At 45.0% G+C, this 26,916-nt stretch overlaps 1 protein-coding gene across 4 annotated transcripts in view; it reads left to right on the forward strand.

The window, feature by feature from the left end:
* Positions 1-26,916, forward strand: part of ELP2 (elongator acetyltransferase complex subunit 2) — a 940,461-nt gene that overhangs the window by 483,578 nt on the left and 429,967 nt on the right. For all 4 annotated transcript variants that reach the window (XM_085606785.1, XM_085606787.1, XM_085606786.1 and 1 more), the window contains one exon: positions 528-677. In XM_085606785.1, coding sequence (XP_085462911.1) covers positions 528-677 — 150 coding nt within the window. The remainder of the gene's footprint in view (positions 1-527; positions 678-26,916) is intronic.

The raw sequence follows: 26,916 nt of genomic DNA on the forward strand, positions 1-26,916 counted from the left end.
TGAAGGAAATGTAAATAGTCGGCCTAAACCGAGAGAGGTGAGGCTGTTTTTAATATATAATAACCATGGAATCTTTAGCACGTGTTCCAAAGTGAGACAATCTTCTATTAGTCTCTGGGTGAGGTTTACTGTAGTCCTTCTCCAGATAGAATGCCACAGCAATATGGGTGCCAGCCTAATTTTGTCGTCGATATAAGGGACATCCAGCTTGGTGTGCCATAAAAAGTTAGAACAACTCGCTGGTAGGCCAATGAGTCTTTTCCAAAAGGAATTTTCGATAGTCTGGAGAGAGTGGGCATTGGTATATCCCTATATTCCTGCCCCATAAGTTGCCACCGATATTGATTTAGCAGAATAAACCTTTTTGATCATCTTAAGGGGCTTTGCACCCAATGTCTTTGTAAAGGAATCAAGTTGCTATCCTCTATAAAACATCAGAAGATATAAATGTTTCCGCAATATTTAAGTTTGTTGTAATTGTGTACTGCTGCTTACACTGATTTCAATGTAATGTCCTTTTATTTTAGGGGGAGTGGACTCCAGCTGTGGTCATTTCAGGTCATTTCAACAGTGTCCAGGGTTTGAGGTGGGATCCCGAAGGAGACTTTATAGTAACAGTAGGTTTAGATCAGACAACAAGGCTGTTTGCTCCATGGAAGAAGAAAGACCAGTCACAGGTATATTTATGTCAAATAATATATAAGCCAATTGAACCTCCCCTGTGTTCTCAGTTCAAACCAAATAACATCTAAGTAGTCTTTTTTTAATTAGATTTTTCATAATTTCTGCATTTAAATGAAGTAATCTACTTATTTGACACTTTAGTTTACTCTCCCCCACCCGTTTCTGTCTCACTAATGTTTCATTTGGAACATGTATTTAAAAAGGCCACAGTTATAAAATGCAACATGCCTCAGCTCACCCTGTACAAGTGATCGCAGACAAATCTCCTTACCATAGATTGTCATGTATGATTTTGTTCTGAATTTGATTGTGTGATTGGAGGGTATTGGGTCTGTATTAGGTGTACTAAGACAATGGTGTGAGCAAAAGGGAACTGTCCTTCTGTGGGAGGAGTTTAGATATTGTCAGCTTGAAGACAGATTCTTTTTTGAAGAGTAAAGTCTTTAATTCTTTACTGGGCTGTTGATGACTAAGCCAAATTTGTGATATACTGTGGAACACAGCACATACTTTTTTATTTTTCTGGTATCGCAAAAGATTTACATTTAGGCTCCTTGGGGAGTCATTTTGGCCATTTGCTCATGACGTTTCAAAAGGGTGAAAGAGAAAAAATTAAGCGACAGGGAATGTTAAAGAGAAGAGGAAGAGAGAAAAAGGGAAAATGCAGAAGAGGAAGAAAGCAAACTAGAACGTAAGAAACAGAGAGACAGGGCAAGAAAGAACAAAATAAAGGAGAGAAAGAATGAGGAAAAAATATAAACAGGAAAAAGTACAAAAATGAAGTAAGAAAGAAATTAAGAAGAAAATGAAAGAGGAAAAAAAAGAATTAGTGAAAGGAGTGGAAGAAAGAAAGATTGGCAAAGGAAGACATACAAAAAGAAAGAAGGGAGAGCACAACAGAGAAAGAGAAAAGAGAGAAGGCAAGAAAAAGAAAGACAATCGAAAAAGGTTGGAAGGTAAGGGTAATCAAAATTGAGAAAGAAGGGAAAATGAAAAAAGAGCATAAGAGAGAAACAAAGGAGAGATGGAGAAATGAAAGGTAGTGACAGAAAAAAGGAGAAAAAGAAAGAAAAGTACAATAAGTAAATATAACAAAAAACTAGAAAGACGAATAATAACCAGAAAAGATGAAGACAGAGAATGAAGATGAGATTGAAAGGAGAAAAAAGATGAGGCAAAAGCATAGACAGACAGAGAGATGACTAAATAAAGGAAGGAGAGAAATCAAGAAACGTGGGAGAATGGAAAAGTAAATAGAGAAAGTAGACAGAAAGGGGGAGGAAAACAGAAAAAATGAAAGCTCAAAGGAAAGAAGTATTGAGAGAAATTTGCTGATCTGGTGACAGGGTGTACATCGGAGTTGTTGGTGTCCTCTGCAGTTCTAACCAGTTTTATTGATCCAACCATTTACATTAGGGATATATTGTTAAAGCCCACATACACTAAGTCTAGTAATACAAATTCATGGTTTGATAAGGTATGCAGAACAGCTAATGACAAGTTATGCTGGGCATTGAAGCAACTTCCCAGGGACCAGGGGGCTATTAGTGCCTGTGGAAAGGCTTATAACCTGGCCCTAAAAAACAGGAAGGCAGAACTTAAAGATGAGAAGTGATAGTTGTCTGCCAGACTAAGGATATGCAGGCTTTTTGGAAATCAGTTTGAGCAGTTTTAGCTCCTGGAGGTTCCCCTGACCTAGTGACCACTCACAGGGCCCCGAATCAAGAGCAGCAGGTCTCGGGGCTCACGGCTAACAGGAGCAACTTAATAGCCCTGCACCCACCTCTCTCAAATTAGTTAAACATTTGAAAAAATTTACTTTTTCATCAACTAAATAAAAACAAAAGTACTAATGACGTCGGTTTCACGTGTTCAGGGAAGCCACTGGAGATGCGGGCCACCATCGGTTGGTGTCTTCACTATCACTGCAGCTTATCATATTAAACATGTATCTGATCGAAGCTTACACGTCGTTAACTACAGACTTTGTTTTGTTGTTGCAGGAAATGCTACCTCTGTTCTGCTGTTGCCTGTACTATAGCTGCAGTACTCTGTGTAAAAGAAAGGTAGCCACACTTCAGCCAGCACTATCCCTTCTCTCTACCTGAGGGAAGCCTGTAGCATACTGGGAAACACGTGTTAATCCGAGTACTGCGCTATTTTGCACTTTCTCTACTTTCATCAGCTACGGATTCGTATCGAATGTGCCCAGGGCTAGAAACTGGTATTTGGATTCTTCCAGTGGTTATCTGCAGCTTTTTCTTCCGCTCATGGTCTTTCTGAAGCGTTACTGGTTTGCTCTGTTCTCCAGTTGTCATTGAATGCATGTTGTTTAAGGAGCACCCTGGAGTTCTGGTTGTAAAAGGTGATGTAGGGAGACTGAGACTTGGTAAAATGCATTAAATATCTAGTTGGTATGTCTAAGTTCGGACTGGAATTGTGAATTATTTGATCAACATTCTTTCCTGAATGTGCAAAGATTTACATCTTATTTGCCACTGACACCAACACCGTCAAGTCAGGGATATTATCATTATTCACATCCGGTGTCATAGCAGTGTAAGTAGCACTAAAATAACTTGGCTTCTGCCAGTGTGGCACCAGTGTCAAAATCGATTGCAGTTAAGAATTCTGGTCTGCCAATAATGAGGCACCCTGAGGGCACGACCGCACCCAGCTGTTTGATGCCACACTCAACTAGCAGGACATGCTTAGTTACTGGCCTTTCCCTCAAGTTGGTGCTGTTGGTCTCGGAGACACAGGTAATAAAGGCACAAGGGCAAGATAATTCTTCATCTGAACATGATATGTATGGGTTGTTGGCATTGGTAGACTTAAATGAAAAGCATGTCCAGAACTTTGTCTTTGTTAACATAATTGGTTAATAAAGATGGATAAGTAACTGCACTATATAAATCAAAATAGAGGGGGGGGGATTAGGAGCTAGTTGAGGTCCAGTACCCGTGCTCGATGTAGTAATATAGATCCAAACTGGTGGGTCACTGTTCCTATATGGACACTCTTGTTGTCTACAGAAAGAGAGCGAGAAGAGACTAGGTATGTCATTGGGTGTTGCTCCTTGTCGGGCCGGTGCAGCAATGCCCCACGGGTGCCCCGAAGGGCCGCTTTGGCGGCGATCTTTTAGTAACGATTTTTAGTGAGAAAAAGGGTTCGTGAGAGAGAGTGAGTGAGTGAATGACTAAAACTGGCTAGGGAATACTGTAAAAGGCTTTTTAATGTGTGGGTTCCCCTGACAGGTTAAAAAATCCATAGATTGTTTGTTACTGGCTAGGCGATAATGTGCCTCAGTAACTCTTCGGTCAACATGTTTCGTGCCCTTCAGTGGTCATAACGATCCCTGGCGCTTCCTCAGGACCAATAAAGTTGATTGTAAAAAGTGTGAAATGTGAATAAGTGAAGAACCTTAATGTAGAAAGATGAGCGGTCCTCCTTGTGAAAACTACAAGATGGCGTAGGCTCAAATAGTGACCGCTCTTGTTGCGACCTATTAATAAATTTGAGATCGCTCCATAGGCTATCACGTGTTCGTCCGCACCGTAACAGGGGTTGTCGTGGGGTGCACTGTGCTCCAACACCTACCCTTACACGCGTGACCTCTGAAGGGCACGAAACATTTCGACCAAAGAGTTACTGAGGTACATTATTGCCTAGCCCGTAACAACTTAGCTATGGAATTTTTAACCTGGCAGGGGAACCCACACATTAAAAAACCTTTTTCGGTATCCCCTAGCCAGTTTTAGTCATTCACTCACTCACTCTCTCTCACGAACCCTCTTTCTCACTGAAAATCGTTACTAAAAGATCACCGCCAAAGCGACCCTTCGGGGGACCCGTGGGGCATTGCTGCACCGACCGACAAGGTGCAACGCCCAATGACATAACTTGGGATGTGTGAGGACAACACGAGACAAGATCTGTGATTGTCTCTATCTTGTGAGGTTTAGACCTAGTCTCTTCTCTCTCTCTTTCTTTGGACAACAAGAGTGTCCATATAGGAACAGTGACCCACCAGTTTGGTTCTAAGTAACTGCACTGTCACAGGTCCTACTCCATGTCCTCACTGAATGAGGTCTTACTAGACACAGGATCATAAACAAAAAGTAAACACCACGACCAAGGTCAAAAACAATGATGCAAAGAAGGCTGCAGTTCGTCATTTGGAAAGCTTTATGGGAAAGGTTCGATTTTTACTCTCAGCTTTTCTTCCGCCGTTTTCACCGTTTTCGCATCCTCTTTCTTCAGTGGTGCATTTCGGCCTCTAAATCCTTACTGTCCATGCTACCACGTTGCGCTTTCTTGAAAGACTAGACACTTTCTGGAACAACTAGGCCTTACCTGCCACTGGTGATATAACACTGGACCACACCTCTGTTTGGAGACCGCCTCCCAGGATCTGACAGATGCACTGGGCTCTCAAGTCGTTGAACATGGATTAATAGAAACCATGTCACACATGCATGTAAAAAGACAGCATTAGGTTATTTCCTCTGTACAAATAGCAGCACTTTTCAGCTTTCAAAACTGCCTAGATTGCTGCTGTTCAAACCACATAGCCTGACTCGGAAGTGAAGGGCCAACAAACCATAACCAATCCCTCAAGCTGCTCTCATTTAGTTTTCAGCATGAGAGTAGCACCATGATTGGTTGGAGCAGGCTAACACAGCTTTCCATTTCTGACTAGGAGCCTGTGCCTACAGTCCCCCTGGCTGGTATACAACCAATATTGGTGCAAGCTGAAGTGTGCATCTTGGGCTGGCCGTTGCAAGGTAGACAACCAATCCGACATGTGCATTTTAGGCTTTAGTAAAGTCAATCTTGCTGCCAATCTGCAGCAGGAATGGCTCCGTCCCTGAGCCGAGACACCGTGCACACTTCATTAAAACGGTCATGGCCACTGACCATTTTTACAAAATTATGTTTGCTGCAGCTGCTACGCTCACAGCAGACAGGGTACCGAAACTTGTCCAAGGATGCTTATTTCTGGTCCAGGGAGAACCTAGCTTGGCAGTTCAGGCTGGACTGATCCCATAGGGAGCAGGATCAAGACTGATTTGCATATGGCTGGATCCGAACTGGGGTGACGTGGCGAGCAAAATAACAATGGGTTAAATAAACTCAGATCTGTGACTGGCGGGTGAGTGTTTGTAAAGTTTCACACTCTGTTGTGATGTTTCTGTGCTCATTTGCCCTAAAGGAGGAACCGTCGCTGCTGCAGTGTCTATGTATTTGGCAAATCTAGAAGCAATGTGGCAGACAAAAATAATAGCCTGCCATCAGAAACAGATACCATACTGAATGAAGATGTTTCATAGAAGTAATCTACGCTAAAAATGTAAACATATGCAAGTCCATAGATAATGAGCCGGCATTTCTGGGTTGTTGGAACAAAGTTGACATTATGTATCGCATATGTCAGTGCCAACTTTGTCAAAAAAAATTAAGGGAAGGAAGAAGGCCAAAGCAGAGCAACTTTAGTCTGATTTTTGTAGTGGGCTTAAAAAGCTTCAGACCATCTTTGTGGTTGTCTACTTCTATAGGAATTCATTACAAGCCAAGCATGACTTCTTTAACTGAAGATATGCTTATTTAATGAGAAAAAGATATTTGTTACCGGTTTGTTTAGTAGTTTCTGAGCAAGACTGTGTTGTAAGGTCTGTTCCCATAGGTCTTCAGCTCTATGTCACCACAAACTGGCAGCAAGGGCTTCCTCCTATGCATTTTTCTTGGTGATTCAACAGCGTTTAATTTCTTCCCAGATAAAGGGATTTAAAAATGAACTTTGAACACATTTTATCGCATGGTCGTATTTTAGAAAGAATTACTTATTTTTTTGATAAACAATTTTATTAGTTTTTATGAGCAACAAAATGAATAGTGCATCACCATGACATATAAAGTGTTTCAGTGCATTTGTTGAATTTTCCCCCATCTGGTCTCATGATAGACAAGCCCCGTATTGCTCCTCAAAATTTCAAACATTTCCTGCAAAACATCAACCCAGCAAACCCAGCCATTTGCCCCACATATGTCGTGTTTAGCCAGACAGCCTCTTGCCTCATACACAGATCTTTCTTGGTTGGTGCACCAGTCCACTCCTCTACGCCACTTGCAATTAAAGGAGATGCCGAGTCCTTCCAGGTCACTGCAATGTCTCTCTTGGCTATCAAAATGGCAGTCCCTAGGAACATTTTATCAGTACCGGAACAATCCATCACCCCCAGGAGAAGGGCAAGAGGACTAAGCGGGACCACCCAGCCCAGTATGCTACTTTGCTCAGCCACAATCAACGCCAAGTATTTGGAAAGAATGGCGCAGGACCAGACCATGTGGTAAAAATCGGCTGGCTGTGCCTCACAACGGGGACATTTTAGGGTCAGGAGGAATCCTGCTTTGTGTAGTCACACAGAGGTGAGGTATGCACAATAGAAATAGTATATTTGAAAGAGGCGGAGCCTAGCTGATACGGTTAGCATCCTAGGGGCCATCAATGCATCTCTCCAGTCCTCCTCCTCCAAAGGCCCAATTCAATGTTCCCAGCGAGTCCTAAGGGAATCCAGTGCAGACGTGGTATTGTTTATCAGGGATCGATAGATTTGGAATATTCCCCCCTTCCCCAAGTTCCCCATAAGGAGCTTAGCTACCAGCGGACTAAATTCTCGGAATGCCGTATGGTCGGGAATTTGGAGGGCGAGTGCATGATGCAACTGGAGGTATTTGAAAAATTGAGTCGAGTGTAGAGAGTATGTTTGCTGCAGTTCCCGGAAGGAGGACTAATGCTCTCCCTTCCATACGTCCCCTAAGCAGGTGATGCCTATCTGGTCCAAATTCTGGAAGCCCGCTACTGTCCCAACCTCTTGTAGACAAGTCCCAGAACAATAGCATTGAGTGGAAATTGAAACACAAGCGGAACAGAGCATATAGGATGGTCTGGGTCCGTGTGCGGCCAGTGATGCTCAAAAAGTTCAAGACCCTGCAAGGAAAATGTGGGTGGAGCACAAAAGCGCTGCAATGAGTCAGAGGTGTCAATACGTGTGTGATGCAGCCTATCGTCCAGGTAACAGTATATGTGTTATGGATGCAAACTGCAGATCCCGCAGCATGCACGTCAGTCCTGAGATGCCTGGCCAGTGTGCTGTAAGTAAGTGCGCAAGGGCAGCCAGATGTTGCGGGCGGGATGCTGGTGGTTGCAACTGTGCATACAATTCGCTAGTGGTATCGCAAAACATGAAGCTCTTAAGCCACTCTGCAGAGGTAGGACCTCTCCCACCTCCCCAGCATATCGTAACCTCACGCTTCGCAAGGAGAAAAGCAATCGCAACGAATCGATGCACTCCCTGCGGGACATCACGCACATAACCTAGAAGAGCCAATAGCGGGTCAGAGACCAGTGTTAAGGCTGTAATCTGGGAAATTTTAGAGAAACTGTCCACCCAATGGCGGCTTAAAAGGGAGCACATCCAGGCAGGATGCATAAAGTCTGCATCCATAGCGTTAAATTTAGGGCAGGTCGATGAGCGAGAAGGGTTAATCCTGTCTGAAAGGCAAGGTGTCATATAAGTGCAAAAAATGTGAAGCGCAACAGCTTGTGCCTGTGATTAGGAGATACCAACTTAATCTGTTAGCAACTGTAGGACCACATATCATCCGGAATAGGATGCTAAAGGTGTTCTTGCCATGCCTCACGCAAACGTTCATCCATGGAAGGAAGTCAATCGAGGCAGACGTTGTAGAGTCGGGAGACCAGATGTTCCCTGGAGTCATCATTGATGAGAATCGTAAGGGGGTAAAGTCATCAGGAGCAATAGGGCATGAAGAAATTTGGGCGCTTAGTGCGCTTTGAATTCGGTGTAATAAAAACCTGTCGAGCAGTGTAGCATCAGTAAAAGGTCTATCTTCAGACCAGGAAAGGGCGTGGCGATCCTAAAACAAATCGCTAGTAGTACTGAGAGCATACTGGTTGAGTATACGTTCAACAGAAGAATCCGCCATCAGGTTATCAGTAAGCGGGAGGGCAAATTAATACAAATGCATCATCCCCAATGAGTGCAGCAACCGACGCCAGGCCCAACATTTGGTGCAGAGCGGCTGTATATCCCTGGGGTCAAGTGGAAGGCCCGTAGTTAAGAGTACATTAAGGGGGGTATTATCAGCCATGTCCCAGTCAAAGCATTCATACGTGAGGCGAGCATCTCTGTGGTACCAATGGTAGGCATATTGACACTGTGCTATTAAAAAATACAGTTGGAAATGGGGTAAAACTAAAGTGTGCCAACTCACCCATGGTCTACGACCGACCCAGACATGACGTAAGACCGGACATGGTGGCGAAGAAGACGTTGTTGAGAGGGATAGAGATATTGAGGAGCGGATAAAGAAATTTGGGGAGAACAACCATTTTAATAATAGCGATTCCGCCTTCCATCAATAGCGGTAGTATAATCCATCGCTCAACTTGTGATGTTAGTGTACTGATGGCTGGAACATAATTCAAGCATAGGATTTGTTCTTTGTCACAGTGAATATGAATCCTAAAATACTTTACCATGTCATCCTGCCATTGCAGCGGGAAGTCGTACTGAAAGGGCTGTGTAGCACGTGACAGGAGGAACAGTTCAGATTTGCCCCGATTAATGCATACACCAGTGTAGAAACCAAATCGCTGGATCTCCTGTATAACAGGGTGAAGGTTTGCAGCCGGGTGTCTGAGAAATAGCAATATATCGTCAGCATAAAATGATATTAACAGCTGGCCCGTAGAAAACTGTAACTCTCGCCAGATAGGTTTTTCCTGTAGATGGCAGACTAAAGAGTCCATTGCTATAATAAATAGTATTGGGGAAAGAGGACACCCTTGCTGTATGCCCGTCGCCATCGTAAAGGAGGCCGAAAGGGAACCATTAGAGCGGATGGAGGCACTAGGCTGAGAATATAGAAGCCGTATTAGGGACGTAAATTCTTGCAGGAGGCCTTGTTTTTGGAGGGTAACATGTAGGAAGGGCCATTGGAGGGAGTCAAAGGCCTTTTCCTCATCGAGAAAGGCCACAGCTGCAGGGGTGTAGTGGAGAGATACAGTTTAACACAGAAAAGAGCGATCCATCTCTCAATCACCCCACCCTCTGAAGCTGTAATAGCACAGAAGGTTGGAGGGATTAAGCGAGGGAAGGAAAGGTTGGGGACTGCGGGAAGGGAGACCTATAAAACAACAAACACAAAACAACGTAAATTGAAGTAATCAATACCACTATGCTTACTAATATCATCTAGCACGAGTTACTATTTTATAGGTCTCTAATTACCTGTAAAAGAAAATAAGGCTGAGCTACATATTACTCCAATAGGAGAGTGCCCTCCATCATCTGAAAGCTCTCTCTATTTTCTCAATCTTAGTCAAAGTATAAGAAACACCATTTAGTTATATGATTTATGCAATCTTGAAATCATTCACACATACACACACCAGTTTTACCCAGCACAGATACCAAATGATCTTGCATTACAGGGGGGGGTTGAGTCAATTCACACACCACATTCCCCTGCTAAGAAAAGGAAACAAATAGCATTGCGCTGCATGGATAACCACATCAAGAGTATTCCGTTTGGAAGGCATTAATGTCCTGAAACTCCTCCATAGCCACCGCTCATTGATACATAACATCGGCCTCAGGAGTGCCTGAGGGAGATGAGTCCAAGCGACTTGAAGTAGACTCCACTCGTTCCAGAGAGTGACGAAGGTTGCATACTATCCCTCATTGTTTGGCTATTGCTATTCCCCAGATGTATGCCTTAAAAGCCTCCCACAGGGTGGCCTGAGAGGAGACAGATCCCATGTTTAGAGCAAAGTAAACGTCAATAGATGTACGCAGTTCATCCTGAAACACCGGATTGGTGAGGGACAGGGCAGGGAAGCGCCATTGTCTCGACACTCCGCCTGTGAAACTAAGGTACAGTGTCGTGCGAACAGACGCATGGTCTGACATCGTGCGGGGTCTGTAAATCAGGAGGAGAGTGCCGCGGAGATCCGCCAGGTTTGTTTCGTTGCTTGGCATGCTTGTTGCAGAAGGCTAAAGCGTCAGCAGAGGTGTCAAATATGCAAGATCTCCCATGCACGTCCACATGAAGGCGTGCTGGGGAAAGACTACTGGTCACTTTTCATACTCCCATTTGGGGGAATGTGATGCGAGTCAGAGGTTGACCTGAGAAGTAGTGAATATGAAGAAATGACTGTGATGAATGTGAGCCGTGCGAATATGCAGAGGTGCTGGATTGAAAGGCAAGGGGGTGACTGCAGGCGACAACTACGGTTGAGCTCATTGTACTATTAAGATTCCACTACACTTACTCCTTGGTAGGCATTTGCTGCTTACCTTGTTGTGCGGGTCTGCTAGGGAGGCTTGTTGCACCAAGTAGCTCATTAGCCCCTGTTGGGCGCCTGGGGAAGCTGTGCATGTCCCGGGACGATCATGGGAAGGGCATTAACAACTGTGCGGTTACATGTTCACCACGGGTGGGGGAAGGGGTAGTTTATTGCAGAATTATTTGGTTATTAGTTATGAAGGTGTGCAGCGGATATTGGCAACGAGTGGTAGGCAGAGGTATGAGCGATGTTTCAGCCCTGCATTACACTGGTATGGAAACAGAGTTTAGGTTCCTAAGCACATGTACAAAACGCTATAGAGTACTTTAATTTCTTAAATGGCATCATATATTGATAGCCTGTATACTGTTTATGCCGTTTACCCTTACATATATGGAGGCAGATGTAAATGGCTGCTATGTGTATCTACAAGGTACCCTAGATGGTCATGACATCACTATAGTAAACACAAATGTCCCAAACACAGATGAGCCTGCATTTTTCCAATCCATGTATGACCTAATAGCTCCAGAACCTGATGCGCCTCTACTGTGGATGGGGGACTTCAACTGCTTACTGGACCCCGACCTGGACAGATACCCACCTAGACAGGGAACAAAACCGCAGATGACAAAAATGATTCGAGAAGTGATGCAAGATTTGGGCCTAAGGGATGTTTGGCGGGAGAAGCACTCGACCCAGAATTTCTTTACATGTTATTCGCCCACACATAATAGACATAGCAGACTGGACAGGGTGTTAGTGACGGGGACGCCCACCTTCCCAGAGGTTGAGGTGACACATTTGGTGTGATAACTGTCGCATTATGCCCCGGTGAGCTGTGTGGTAAAATGGAATGCCCCGTTCAGAGGCCTCAAATGTGGAGAATGCCCTCTGACATACTAGAAAACTAGGTGGGGAGGGAGACCCTGTCCCAGAAATTTACTGAGTACATGACTCTCAATTGGGAGGGGACGTCAAGTAGAGCCATGAAGTGGGAGATGATAAACGGTTTTGCGAGGTGTCTGTATAGGATTGACATGTGGCGTCCGCTGCCAACTACAATGTGAGTTAAGGGAGGAGGAGGATGCTCTGGCGGTGGGGGACCGGGCACACCCATCCAGTGGCGACCGTGAGCGGGCACTACGCATGCGAATTAGCTACATATGGGATAGGTCGGATTAATACATACTCCGGTCATACCGCCGGCGACTCCATAGAGAGGGGGACAAATCTGGGTGCCTCCTAGCCTGGATTTTACGGAGTGAACTTACACCACCCATGACGATCTGTTTACCTAACTCAGTGGGGGGAAGGGCACAAACCAGGGCAGAAATTTTGGAAGTGTTGAAGCAGCACTTGCAGAAAGTATACTCCACGGACCCAGCTGTCCGGGCGGACCTCTACATACCGTTTAAATGGGGGGTTGTCCCTGGCACGCCACCTGCTATTAGGGTTGAAGGAACTGGATGCCAGGTGACAGTGGAGGAAGACCACAAGGCGTTGCAGGCGCTCTCTGGGGCCAAGGCGCCAGGGGGAGACGGATTCCCATCTGAATTATATCAGGTGTACTCGGCTGTGACAGCACCTGCCTTTCTACTGGTGTACAAGGAGGCATATGAGCAGGGCTCTTACCCCAACTATGCGGATAGGGGAGATATGCATGCTGTTAAAGCTGGGAGGAAACAGCCTGGACCTGGCTGCCTATCGCCCGCTCACCATGATCAATTCGGATGTGAAAATATTGTGCAAAGTACTAGTTTGGCGCACATATGCCCCACTTGATCCATGCGGACCAATGCAGGTTTATACCCGGTTCTAACACTGGCATGAACATAAGGCGGTTGACATGTCATTCGTTAGGTAAAACACAGGGATGAGGAATTGGCCCTGGTGTCCATAGACCTCAAGCAAGCCTTTGATACAGTTGATTGGGTATACCTACAGGAGGGGCTGAGGGAGGCGGGATTTGGTCCACCATTCTGTCGCTGGGTCAATCTCCTATACACCGCGCCATGCACTTGGGTCCCCGTGAGTCAGAGTCGATCTGAGATGTGGTTGCTGGAGCAGGGAACACGCCAGGTTGCCCGCTCTTACCGCTGCTTTTTGCACTTGCCATTGAGCTGCTGGCCGTTTGGGTGCGGTGGGACCTTGAGCAGTGGGGTATCCGGATACGTGGGACACCACACATGACATAATTATACGTGGATGACGCCTCCATCTATATAGCCTCACCCCAAGAGACAATACCTGCTTAAGCTCCTGGAGGACTTCGGTAGTTATTCTGGATTGCGCCTCAATTGGCATATATCCCTGCTCTTTGTCCCTGGCCTGCTTGGCTGCTCTGCCCTTGGAGCGTCTTCCTAGTCTTGGGTTGCGCTGGGAGTGGGAGTACTTTTGATATCTGGGTGTGCAAATGGCACTCGAGGATTCGCAATTATTGCACCACAATGTGAACTGAGTGGTCGAAGCACTGTGGCCAGTGGTGGCCATCTGGAAAACACTGCCACTCTCATTGATGTGCAGACTGGCAGTGTACAAGATGGTAGTACTGCTGCGTTGCCTGTACATGCTTCAAAATGTGTTCTGTCCTATCCCCGGGCGGGTATTTAAGCAGTTATAATTTGTGCCGGTGTCACGATTCTGGCCTCACGTCGCAGTAGAGTGGCTTTGACTGGAAGCCCCAAGGCTGGACTTACACTACTATGCGGCTCACTTACAACATGCTGGATGAAGGGGACACCACGGGGCGAACAAACTGCTGGCGGGGCTAGTCCAGTCGGACAGGCTCCTGACGGCTTTGATGGAGGGTGCCTTATGTAGTCAGACAAACTGCGAGCATCTGGCTGCAATTTGTGGAGCGAATCCTCAGAGGTGCACCTTTCCATCGGGAACTTGCTGTATGGATTCTTGCCCCGGTGCGTAAAAATGAAGGCTAACACGTCATTCCGGGCATGGAGAGAGGGGGGTGTGAAATATTAGCAGACCTATACCCAGGCGAAACATTCATTTTCTATGTGCAGGCTTTTGAGGACTTTGGGCTGGAATAGGGCTACTATCTACATTACGCTGGAATCTCGGACCTGGTTAAAGTGACTTGGCCTACATATCCCGTCGTCCCACAGATGACACAAACGCTGGATATAATCTTCACTTGTGGTTCTGGACCCAGACTCAACTCTCTCATGTACAACACAATGATGGTAGACTCAACGGGCCCCCCACCCAGGGCACGGCCAACATGGGATGTGGACATGATGGAGCCCCTGGGTAAAAAAGACATGGAAACTAATAAGTGCGCTCACACATATGGTATTCTGAAACAAACACTTCAAATTGATACATGACAACTACTTACACCGCACATACATGACACTGGTGAAGTTACACCATATTGCCCCGGACCGCCTGGATGTTTGCCCACAGTGTGGTGAGGCTGGGGCGGATTTCCTGTATTTAGCATGGGGGTGCTTTGCAGTGAATTGCTCAGGTGGTGGTGATTGTACAGAGGGGCAGGGGCTTTCGGATGGACTGTCACTACTGCATTGTTTACTGGGACACATCAAGCAACCCAAGAAGCGCAAGATAGCTTACAAATGCTTGCAACTACTTATAGTGTTGACAAAGCATAGGGTTGCAATAACGTGGATGGGGAAGCGCACCCCAGATGTGGATGTGTGGTACAAGGACGTGCATGAGTGACTCTAGCAAAAGAAGCCCATATGAAAGCCAGTTGAAGGGATGAAAAACTGGAAGACAACCTCAGGAAGTAGAGGGAGCTGTGTGACAAGTTCTTGATATACCCAAAATACAAAGGTAGGTTCTTCAATGTATGGTAGTTTGTTCTGCCATAAGCTGGTAAGTCCTGCTCATATTTTTGTACTCTGCTGTAAATTCCACTTGTCTGCTCCAAATGAAACTGTACACCTGCTGCAATTTTGTTAAAAATATAAATAAAGGTTATTAAAAAAAACTATGAAAAGCCTTTTATAGTCCAAACAGATACCTCGGATGCATGGTTAGGGGCTGTGTTATCCCAACACGATGAACAGGGAGAAGAACGCCCCATAACATACATTAGCCAAAAACTGTTCCCTAGGGAAAAAAGTTATGCAGCCATTGAAAAGGAAGCTCTAGCCAGAGAGTGGGCCATTAACTCTTTGCGGTATTAATTGGAGGGTCGAGAATTTACTCTTTACACAGACGATGCCCCGTTTGAATGGATGGCACGTAACACAAGTAATAATGAGCACATTCTCCAATGGTTTTTGGTCCTATAACCTTTTCTGTTTCAAAACCTCCATAGGAATGGAATTCATCAAACCAATGCTGACTACCTGTCCCGATCCCCCCAAGATAGGTTTCTTGGTATCAAGAAAGTGTGAGAAGAGGGATGTGAGAGGATTAGGCCACGGGACCACACCCCACCATACCGGTACGTTGCTGCGCACTCCTTGCAGTTGGCTGCATCAACGTCCGGAGACCTGGAAAAGAACAAAGGTTTAAAATAATCTACCCTGCTGTAACCCGGACGGTCACAGGCAGATGTCTCTTTAAACAGGACGGTTGGATTAAGAAGAAGGAAGACCAATCCTGCAGCAGCTGACAGAATAAAAGGGTAGTGCGGAGAGCGGAAGACAGATCCAACTGGTAGAATGCCGATGGGGAGGAAAGCGCCCAAGAGGCGAGCAGAGAAGACGTCGGGAAGGAGAACCACGACAGACTCCCACCCTGGACGCAAAGAGGACAAAGTTTGGACAGAGGAGAGGTGGACCGCCCCCGTAGGATGCTGTGTAGCAGCTGCAACTCAGGAGAGGTGTGGCTTGGCGTTTGAGTACCTGGGAGCCAAAGGGCTGGAGATTTCACCAAGCGGGAGGAGGGAGGAGGAAGTGGGGGGGAATGATTGCACTGGGGCTTGTTTTTAGAAAGAAAAAACAGTGACACTAATTTATTATATACATGTAAGAAAGTGCCAAAGGGCCCATTACGTTTATTACATCTCCCAGAAGACATTAGGACAGAATTAAACCAAAACGGAACCTTAGTTTTATTTGTTTGTACCGGCCAAAAGCGTTGAAAAGAGCCTTGACCTCCATGATCACCAGTACTCTGCGTGAGATAGAGTCCCCGTTAAGGAAAGCTATAAAAAGGGGGCAAGAGTAATACTTAAAGAGAACAGAGAGGTCATCTGTTTGCCTCCTACTCACTTTTAATAAAAGCTCTTTTTTCCTCTTGGCTACACTTTGCACTCTTGTTTTTTGTAATTTGCACACCCGAGGTGAACGTTGACTTGAAAGTCCCTGGATATGCCCTGAATAAATACTTACTGCTACCTTTCTTCCTCTTGTCCGAGATTTCTGGGGTCGCTCCACTTCCAAAGACCTAGAAGACAACTGTAGTATAGCTTATGGGTCCATTATCGACATTTGCTAAGTTAGCATGAGCTTTGCTGCCATAAGGCTACTTTTGCGCACAACACTGCAAGCATATATTTAGCAAGACTCTGTTTGTGCACCTTTCACGTGAGAACTGTCTGCTTTTCGCGTTCTGTACTGTGCTCTGAGGTTTAGTCTGCACATGATGTACAAGGTCGATCAACAATGCCCCTTGTTATTCTGTTCTGGTCAGTCCCTTGCACCTAGACATAACATACTACCCACAGCTGCACTACTGGAAATCGTGTGCTTTAATATTGCAAGCTAAATATGTTTTGACACACTTGGAGATACACTTTTCCAGAGAGAAGAGTTGTGCTAGTCCTGTGATATGAACCTTTCATCTAGGCCTTGAGGTATGGGGCTCCTGACAAAGCCCAGAGGTCTTCTTTTTTATAATAAACTATTTCTTACAACGGGGAGGGTGGTTAGGTCTCTTAGCCCTTTTTCCACTGTCTTTATAAAATGATATCCCCGTTTGTATTCTATGGAATTGTGACAATGCTGACTATATTGTGTTTATGCATTTTGCTGCTAGTAGCGGCACGTGTACTGCACCATAGAGCGCGTTAGTTAAAATAAACATTTTAAACAATACTGCGTCACAGATTACTCGCGTTGTGGACAAGTATGAGTGAGTGAGCGAAAGAGTTGTCTGGCTCCCGCGATTCCCAAGAAAGAGTGATGTGTTCTGGGTTGTCTAATCATTGGTAGCTTCGCTGTAGACGGAGAATGAATGAGACACTATAGCTAGTCGGTTTGGGATTTTGGGTACTCATGTGGTAGGTTGGTACACCCCTATTCACTGAGGTCCTGTTTTCCTGTGCATAGTTCTGTATATGTGCAGAATCCCTGCAACACAACAAGGAAGAAAAAATGAGATTGCTTTGTCATTCCCAGAAGATTTATTTAAAAAAAAATATATTTTTCTTTAAAAAATGTCTCATTATAAAGCAGAAACAGTGGTCACCAGTGAGATACATAAGCATTTCCCAATAAACAGCGGCAGCTTATCCAATCAGCAGCAAAGAAGGGTCAAACAATTTTATGATGGGTCGGTGTAGTGTGGCAGGCCCAATCTTTCCCATCCAACCATATACCCAACCTTGCACTATCATTGCGAGTCAGAGAGCATGAGTCTGTAGTGTCTAAGCCAAGGTTTCCCTATTTTCCAGAACTTTTTAGGGCAGCCCCGTGTTTTGTACGTTGTCTTCTCCCCTAGCATATACATGTCCATGCTTTTCCTCCACTCGACAAGAGATGGTCCCTCTGTGGCCCCCCATGTCTTGGCTATATCTCGTTTTGCGACCACCAACCCCAATTGTAGCAAGACCAACCCAGGTTTGGGGAGGTCAATATCTGTGGATATCCCCAGTAGGACAAACGAGGGGGTAAGTGGAACCTCCGCCCTCAGGACCTTCTCCATCTCCCCCATCAGGGTCGTCCAGTACCTTTGGATCTTGGAGCACTCCCACACCGTATGGTAAAATGTGCCTTCCGTCCCTAAACAGCGCAGGCATGTAGGTGTTTCAGCCCTCCCAATGTGGTGTAGTCGTGCTCTATCATAGTATGCCCTGTGTAAGTATTTATATTAGATGAGCCTGAGGCGCGATCTGATGGCTACTTCGCGAGGATGCATCAAAGCCATCTCTCAGTCCAAATCATCCATCTCCCCCAATTCCGATTCCCATTTTATGCGCAGTTTCTGTAGTGTCTGGCTTATTGTTTATGATCGTCCTATACGTCCAAGAGACCGCTTTTTCAGCTATCTCTCCCATCAAGAGTCGCCCTTCTAAAGGTGCGTATAAGGGGAGATCGGCAGTGACTAGGCCCTGCGCCCGCCAGGCATGTTGCAACTGTAAATACTTGTAGTGCTGGGTCGAATTCATGTTATATTCCGTCTGTAAACGAGCAAAAGTGACTAGCTCTTTGAGGTACATTATATCTTTAAGTTGCGAAATACCCAACAGGTCCCATTTCCTAAAGCCTTTCAGCTTCCTAATTTCTGGCAGGCAATTTCCCACCCATAGCGGGGTTTCCCCAGTAACCTGTCTACCCCACTTCATCTGTCTCTCCGCTTGTTTCCATGCAGCCAATACGATCTGCGTTGCCGTGAGTAGCTGGGTAGCCCCACTCCCCCCATATATGTAGTGCGTGCATGGGAGGTTAGTGAATTGTGCAAGCTCCAAAGCATATGTGGGGTGATCCCTCTCTATATGTCCCTATTCATTCGCTACTATTAAATGGGCTGCCCAGTAATACACCCGGAGGTCTGGCAGGGAGATGCCACCATTATACTGGTTACGCTGCAGTGTCGCCAATGCGATCCTTGGTGGCCATCCGTCCCAAAGGAATGTCCGTAATACATCATCAATTCTTGTGAACACCTCCACTGGTATGAACTGGTAGGTGTTTTGCAGCACGTAAAGGAATTTGGGGAGCACTATCATTTTGTATAGAGCTGCCCTGCCTAGGAGGGTCAGCGGCAGGGACCTCCACCTCCCCACGTCCTCGCGAAAGTCTTGTAGCACCCTGTACAAATTGCGATCCAGCGCCAGCTTTGTGTTCGTCGTTACGTAAATACCCAAGTGGTTAACGCCCTCTTGTGTCACTTGGAGCTGACTTGGGCCTATAACGTATCCGCCACACTCGCCCGTCTGGTACAGACAGGATTTCTCCCAATTAATCTTATAACCCGCCTGTATGCCATAGAATTCACAGCAATAATATTTGGGATTGTGGTGTCTGGGTTAGTCACATACAACAATATGTCATCTGCATATAGGGATATGCGTTCATCGGACTCTGTCACCCCGTCCATCTGAAAACCTGTTATGTCAGGAAGTTGTCGGATTACACACGCGAGTGGTTCCAGTACCAGGGCAAAGAGCAGCGGGGATAGCGGACAGCCCTGGCCAGTTCCCCTGCCTATAGAAAATTCCCTCGATAATACCCCATTAACCCTGACTTTTGCCACAGGTCTGTCGTATAAGACGGTGATCCATTGTCGGAACACCGGTCCAAAGCCAAATATCTCCAATGCGGACATGAGAAAGGACCAATTGACTGTATCAAATGCCTTCTCAGCGTCAAGGTACAAGATGAAATGTGGGTCACGTTTCTTACTCACCACTTATAGCCAGTTGTGTAGCCGTCTCAGATTGAGCCTTGTCGACCATTTGGGCATGAAGCCCGACTGGTCTCTGTGGATAAGACCGGAGATGACCCCGGTGAGTCTGTTCGCTAACACCCTGGCAAGTATTTTGGTTTCTAGATTAATCAGGGAGATGGGACGATATGAGCTGCAACGATCTGGGGGTCGGTCTTTCTTAGAGATTACCGCTATCATGGCTGCCCTCAAGTCCCTGGGGAGGCTCCCTACCTCATGCGTCTCCAAATAAAGCTGGAGGAGATGCGGACAAAAGAGCGTCGCGTGCTGCTTAAAGAACTCCGGGGGGAGCCCATTTGGTCCGGGAGCCTTCCCAGTTTTCAACTGGTCAATGGCCGTCATGATCTCCTCGCTTGTAATCTTACTGTCAAGGGATGCCGGTCTTCTTCCTCTACCCTGGGGAGCTGTACCGTCTGTAAATATTCTTGTATTTGTGCAGTTTCAGCTAAGGGGCGCTGTGTATAAAAGACCTCGTAATAATCTGCGAAGGCGTTGGCTATTGCAACTGGAGTAACGTGGACCTGCCCTCCCTCGTCCTGTATCTGTATCACCCACCTGCTATCCATTTCTTTTCTGCTGAGCCAGGCAAGCGATCTACCCGCCTTATCCCCCGCGTCGTATAACCTCCTGTGTAGTGCTTGTATAGCATGTTGTGCGTCTTTCCTGGCCAACACAAAATATTCTTGCCTAAGAAGTTTTAGCCTACGTAGTAAGGAGGGATCGTCTCTCGTATGAGCTCTTATTTCGAGCTGCAGTAGTCTGGACTCAATCTCAGTAATCTCCTCTTCGTCTTTTATGCGCAATTATATTCTGTGCCCGATCCCGGAGTACTGGTTTATATGCTTCCCATAGCGTAACCGCCGAGTCTACCATCCCAACATTTTCCTTAAAATAAAGTTTGGTATCCGTCCTAAGTTCTTGCTCAATCTGTGCATCTTTCAAGTCCCAGGCGTTAAGCTTCCATTCCCTGTGTCTGTCGTGTGTGCGGGTATTCCCAGAAGATTTCACACCATCTTATATGTATGTTTTCATGAACAATTGACTACAAATAAAGACACCATTGTGAAACAAACTATACACTAAGACAGCGGTGAGAGGGGTTCTATGTCTGAGGGCGCAGACAAGCCTTAGAAGGCTTCTGACGTCTGCTCACCTTTGTGGCATTTATATCTGACCCTGCTTGTTACTTCTGGAGCAGAGCAATGTTGGTGCAGAGCCAGACGAAGCCACCTGCCGACTGGTGGGTGTACTGCTTTTGAGTTTACAGATTCAGTCTGATGCTTTGGAGAATATTCGCAAGGTGAGGAATCTGCGGTTAGATTGAGTATCCACCAGAAAAGGCATTACCAAAGGTAATTAACTTTTTTTTGCTTGCAAACTTGAATTATAACTGTTGTGGTAGTAATGTACCTGCAGCTTTTTGTTTGCAAAGTTTTCACTGGATAAAACCTGCCGCAAATGCTGGGGAAACGCTGCACATTCTAATATGCACAACATTTTAAGGGATGAAAACTTGAGATATTACTGCATTACCCCATATCTGATGAGTTTAAATTTGAATGGTACAGTAATTGCTCACTTGCTAAATACTACACCCAGAGGTATCAGCATGTACATGGTGCACGTGTTAAGCTCAGAATTTGCCGGCGCTCATACTTTACCCCCTATGCTTAAGTCTAGTTTTATGAGGACTTTCAGTTAGAAAGTATCTTGTTACTTTGCAGTTTTTTCCATTATTCTAGCATGTTTATTTTGGTGGTTCATTTGAGTAGACTAACAAAAATATATGTTTAAAGATGTAACCTAAAAGTTCTTTAGTAAATTATGCCTTCTTATAATGCTGTTGGGTTTCTTTTTGCTGCTTAATTAGATATGCTGCCATAATTTGAGATCCACAAATTTGATTTACTGTTTTCTCAGACTCTAGATTTCTTCTCTACCATAGTTTTGGATGCAAAATAATTGGCAAGCCAAGTATACAGATGATAGGGTATTCACATAAGGTCTAAACGTGTGCGTATATATATATATATATATATATATATATATATATATATATATATATATATATATATATATATATTGTATATAGTATGTATGTGTGTGTGTATAGATGTATGTATGTGTATAGATATGTTATTAAAGTAATGATAATATATACACGGTAGGGGCTGCTACCGGGCGTGGGGGTCAAGTTAAAAAAAACTTACCTTGAAACGGCCAGACGCCGCCTCTCCCCGTCCTCTTCATGTTTCTTCTTCCTGTCCGGAAGCTGCAGGAAGCACCTGGGTTCCTAGCTCCCATAAGCCAATCACAACGCTGCAATTCAGTATTGTGATTGGTCTGAGCGCCATGGTTCGGTGCTCAGGCAGGGACAGGGAGCCTGTGCATGTTCCCCACCAGGCTGTGCATTACAGCCTGGTGGGGAACATGCAAAGTGTGCATAAACTGTTTGGCCGTTATTGTCATTTTATTTTTCCTTTTGCGTGGTGGGGCATCGCTTCTCCGCCTTAGCGGAGGAGCCATCACTGTATATACACATGTATATTTAATTCTGTGTATTGATGTATAATCTACATATATATATATCTCACAGAAAAACACAAAGGTTAATATGACATTTTAGTTATGTGAAAATCTCTGTGACGTAACATTTTAAACTCAAAACACACCAAACTATAACATCAGTTTAACTTTTGTTTTTTCAGTGAATTTCTGAGTTTTTGTTAATGTAAAGTAAGATACTATCACCATAACCTAACTATAGCTTCACTTTTACCTTCTGTTTTTTTCAGTGACTTTCAAACGTAAAGTAACAATGTAAAGGATGTAATTTTAACTAGGGCAAATCTACTGGCTTTGTCAAAGGGTCAGAAGACCAAAATATATAAATCAGAACTATTGGCTTTGTCAATAAATTACCACAATAATTTACCTATGACTATAGTACAATGTATTTCCTTGCACATACATGTCATAGAATAATCATAATTACTTTCACTGTTTTTTTTAACAAAGTGTTTTTATTCAAAACAACCATAAATATGGGTTGAATCTTTCTTTAACACTCTTCAGGCCACAAAATGCAGCCATGGAGCCTACCAAAAGAGTTCCCCGCACTCCAGTTGAAGAGGATGTAGCTCCAGCTTGGAGTGCTTTAAAAATAATATAAGGTCTCCGTGGGTCATGTATGCAATGACACAGGAAGCTCACTGCAACTTTTAAAAAGAAATTTCCTCCTGAGGGGCTGCTCCACCCCCTGCAGCCCCCACAACATTTAAAATAAATTGCTTTGAAGTGCCACAGGATTAAATAATTTATTTTGGTATTCCTTGCAGGGCATTATGAGGTGCTCTCTGGCGGGAGAAGTAAATAGGAAATGAGCAGCTACACAGCTCATTTCATATTCACTGCTTTTCATGTTCTATTTGTTCCCACCCAAGGCACCCAAGATCCATGGCAAAAGGGTTAAGGGCTTCAGGGGAGGCATAAGTCCCTGCCAGATCCCAAGTCAGCACCCATCTTTTTTTTCAGTGGGTTCCCCGGTCCCACCTGGGTCACCCAACAATTTTGAACATTGGGGGCCGAGAGGTAGGCCCGCAGCCACTTCAGCGTGGCTAGTTCACCAGGGGAGACGCTGTTTCTTTTTTTTGTGGTGCCCTGGTGTCACCCAGGGCACCCACAAAATTGAGACCTCTATGGATCCACTGGGGTAGACCTTTGGCTCCTTCTATCTTGCTGGCCCCATGCCAGCAACTATACTAGGAGACAGCTCCATTGGTTTGCTGCCGCACAGTGGGAGTGATAATAATAATAAGCAAAAACAGTGTTCACAAGGAATTCCTTTACCAAAAGAATACAATTTCTGCAAGGAAGGTATGACTTGCGTAAATTAGTTATAGACAAGAACAAACATATAGCTTTTCTTCTTCACCCTCTTCTTCTTTTAATTACTTTCAACCCATTTCCTCTCTGCTTTTTTTGGATCTGCTTGCCAAAGTTAAGTCCGGTTCTCCTGCGGACTGTGCTCCTGCTCGCATCCTTAGAACTCTCTTTTCTAGCTGCCCTGCTCCCCCTCTTGCTCTTCTTAATGCTTCTCTTACTTTGGCTACTGTCCCCTCCTCATTCAAATCTGCTATCGTTCTTCCTATTCTTAAAAAACCTAGTCTTGACCCCTCTTTGTTATCTAATTTCAGGCCCATTTCTCTGCTTCCCTATCTTGGGAAGATCCTTGAAAGCTACGTCACCACTTGCTTATCCACCTATCTCGAGGAGAATCGTCTTTTGGCCTCCCACCAGGCGGGTTTCCGCCCTGGCCACTCTACAGAGGGCGTGGTGCTGGCAGTCATGGATGAACTTAAGGGGAAAGCTGATAGCAGTCTCCCCCAGGCCCTGGTTCTCCTCGACCTGTCCGCTGCGTTTGACACGGTCGATCATGCCATTCTTCTCGACCGTGTCAGCGCAGTGGGCATTCAGGGCGCTGCCCTTTCTTGGATCGCGTCCTTCCTTTTAGGCAGGACGCAAGCGGTTCATCTTTCCGGATTTTCCGCTCCCCCTCGTTCAGTCACCTGTGGGGTGCCGCAGGGCTCTTCTCTTTCCCCCCTTCTTTTTAATCTTTATATCCGCCCTCTTGTCTCTTCTCTTCTCGAGCTGGGGGTTTCTGTGTATAACTACGCTGATGACCTCCAGCTTGTTTTCGATCTTTCATCCCCTTCTCTTTCCCTTCCCAAATTTTGCTCTACTCTAGTTTTTATTTCGCAGTGGATGAGCTCCAATCATTTGAAGCTCAATCCGGATAAAACGGAGCTTGTCCTCACCGGTGGTCCTTCCAACCCCTGGTCCCCTGTTCATTGGCCTCTTTCTTTTGGTCCTCCCCCGGTACCCGTCTCTTCTGTCCGGACTTTGGGCATCAAGATCAGCCAAGACCTGTCTATGCACTCACAAATTAGTTCTGTTGTTTCTTCATGTTTCCTTTCCCTTCGTATCATTCGCAAGATCTCTCGTTTTTTTTCGGTTGATGCTCTCAAAACTATAGTCATCGCTTTAATCATCTCCCGCCTTGACTATGGGAATGGCCTGTATGTTGGCATCCCGGCTTATGAAACCCGCCGTCTTCAGGCCATCCAAAATCAGGCGGCCCGACTTATTCTTCACTTACCCAAATGCTCTCACATCACTCCTGCCCTTAGGTCTCTCCACTGGCTCCCAGTACATTTCAGATCTTCTTTTAAACTCGCCTGCCTGGCCTTCCTGGCCCACCATCGTTCTGCCCCCCTGTTCATTAACTCCCTTATCACCTCTCATGCCCCTGCTCGCACTCTTCGTTCCTCATCACTGTCTCTGCTTCACATTCCCCGCTTTCGTAAAACTCGTACCGGGGGCTCTCGGTTCTGGCCCCTCGGCTTTGGAATAGCCTCCCTCTTGCTATCCGCTCCATCCCCATCTACCGTCACTTCCGCAAGGCCCTCAAAACTTTTCTTTTTTCCCAGGCTTTTCCCGACTAGTCCTTTTGGGTTTTTTCTGTGAGCATGTTTGAGCCCCCAGCGCCAGGAAGCCGCTCTGGCCGCAGTGCGCTTTATTAAATTCCTCTTTTCATTTAATTTCATAGGACCTTAATTCAATTCAGTCAATCAATATTGCATAGATTTTTGATTTAGAAGCCCACAAGACAGTTTATCAAAGCTGTACACACTCCAGCTGAAATGAGTATAATTTATTTTGCGTTCAAAATATTCACAAGTACCCAAAAAGTCATAGCAAAAAATTTCACACTAAGTATTTACACTATATAAAATTGCTACGTGATTTTGTGAACCCCCGTGAAGTGATCATAACCTAACAGTGGCATAAATATAATGTGAAAGAAGGGGGAGGTAGTGGTTATTGGTAGTTACACAAAGAGGAGCTCTTAACAATTATAATATAGTTAATTGTATTTTGTTTTTCTTAGGCTCTCTCTTTCTACTAGCCGACGATGTTTCGACCCCCCTCGTGATACGGGGTCTCTTCAGGACAGGAATTCTCGGGACTTAGTTAGCACACAAGGGGCCAAACGTGGATGTCTTCTTGGCGAAAATCTGAGTAATTTCAGTGGTATCCATAGACCACAATGGATCCACTGGGGTAGACATTTGGCTCCTTCTGTCTTGCTGGCTCCCGTGCTGTCAACTATCCTAGGAAACAGCTCCATTGGTTTGCTGCCGCACAGTGGGAGTAGTTTTTGTTTCTGCTCCCATCGGGTGAGTTCAAACCTATGCTCCCTGTCTGGGAGAGTGAAGGCAGGGAGTTCCATTTCTGTTTCCTGCCCATGCAAGAAACTACACAGTGTTGTGGTGGATGGAGTATATGTATGTAGGTCCAGGGGTATGAGGACCATGGGGCCATGGCATGGCTCAGGGAGAGGTTTCCTTCTGAGATCCCCCCACCCCTGCTGAATTTCAATGGTTATGTGTGTTTAAAATCTGAACCTAACTTTAACGTCCCTGTAAACGTAGTTTTTTCAGCGAATTTCTAAAGTTTTATTCATTCTATTTCCTAACTATAATGTCCTTGTAATCTTTGTTTTTTTCAGTGAATGTATAAAGTGTTTTAATGCAATTTCCTAACTATAACCCCTGCAACCTTTGTTTTTTTAGTGAACTTATCTGTTTTCTTTTTAATATAAATTGTACTATGATTTGACAGAGGTTTATAAATACATGTTACTCACGCGTTCATTCTTTTATTATATATTTAAAAAAAAAAATGAAGGTAAGGTAATTTATGTAGTCTTTCCATCAATGCAATGCATCAAGTCTATCTTTTTTTTTTATATATTCTTTTTATAGATATGCAGATCTGCCGTGAATCCTCTGCTAAATAATGGGTCTGCCGGTTATATTGCACACATTCAATGCTAAAACAACAACACATTTAATACAAACATATGCTATTGCAATTTCTATAAGTATATCACTACCTGTATGTGAACGTAGGAGTGACTGTGTGGGTGGCTATATGGGTCTGGAAGTGGCTTTGTGGTTGTAAGAGTGGGTTTGTGATTGGGTGTGTGAGTGGCTGTACAGGTGTGTGAGTGAGTGTATGAGTGATTGTATGGGTGTGTGAGTTAGTGTGTGGGTCTGTGAATGCGTATATGTGTTTTTTTCTTTAGTTGGGGTCTGAATCCACGGATCCCCTTCGAATCCATGAGGATCCGGGTGGATCTACGGAACCTCATGCGCAAAAAAAAAAGTTTTGGGATAATTTCTTTGCCA

The sequence above is a fragment of the Triturus cristatus genome, chromosome 5_2 (assembly GCF_964204655.1).
Source record: "Triturus cristatus chromosome 5_2, aTriCri1.1, whole genome shotgun sequence".
In the NCBI taxonomy this organism is placed as follows: domain Eukaryota; kingdom Metazoa; phylum Chordata; class Amphibia; order Caudata; family Salamandridae; genus Triturus; species Triturus cristatus.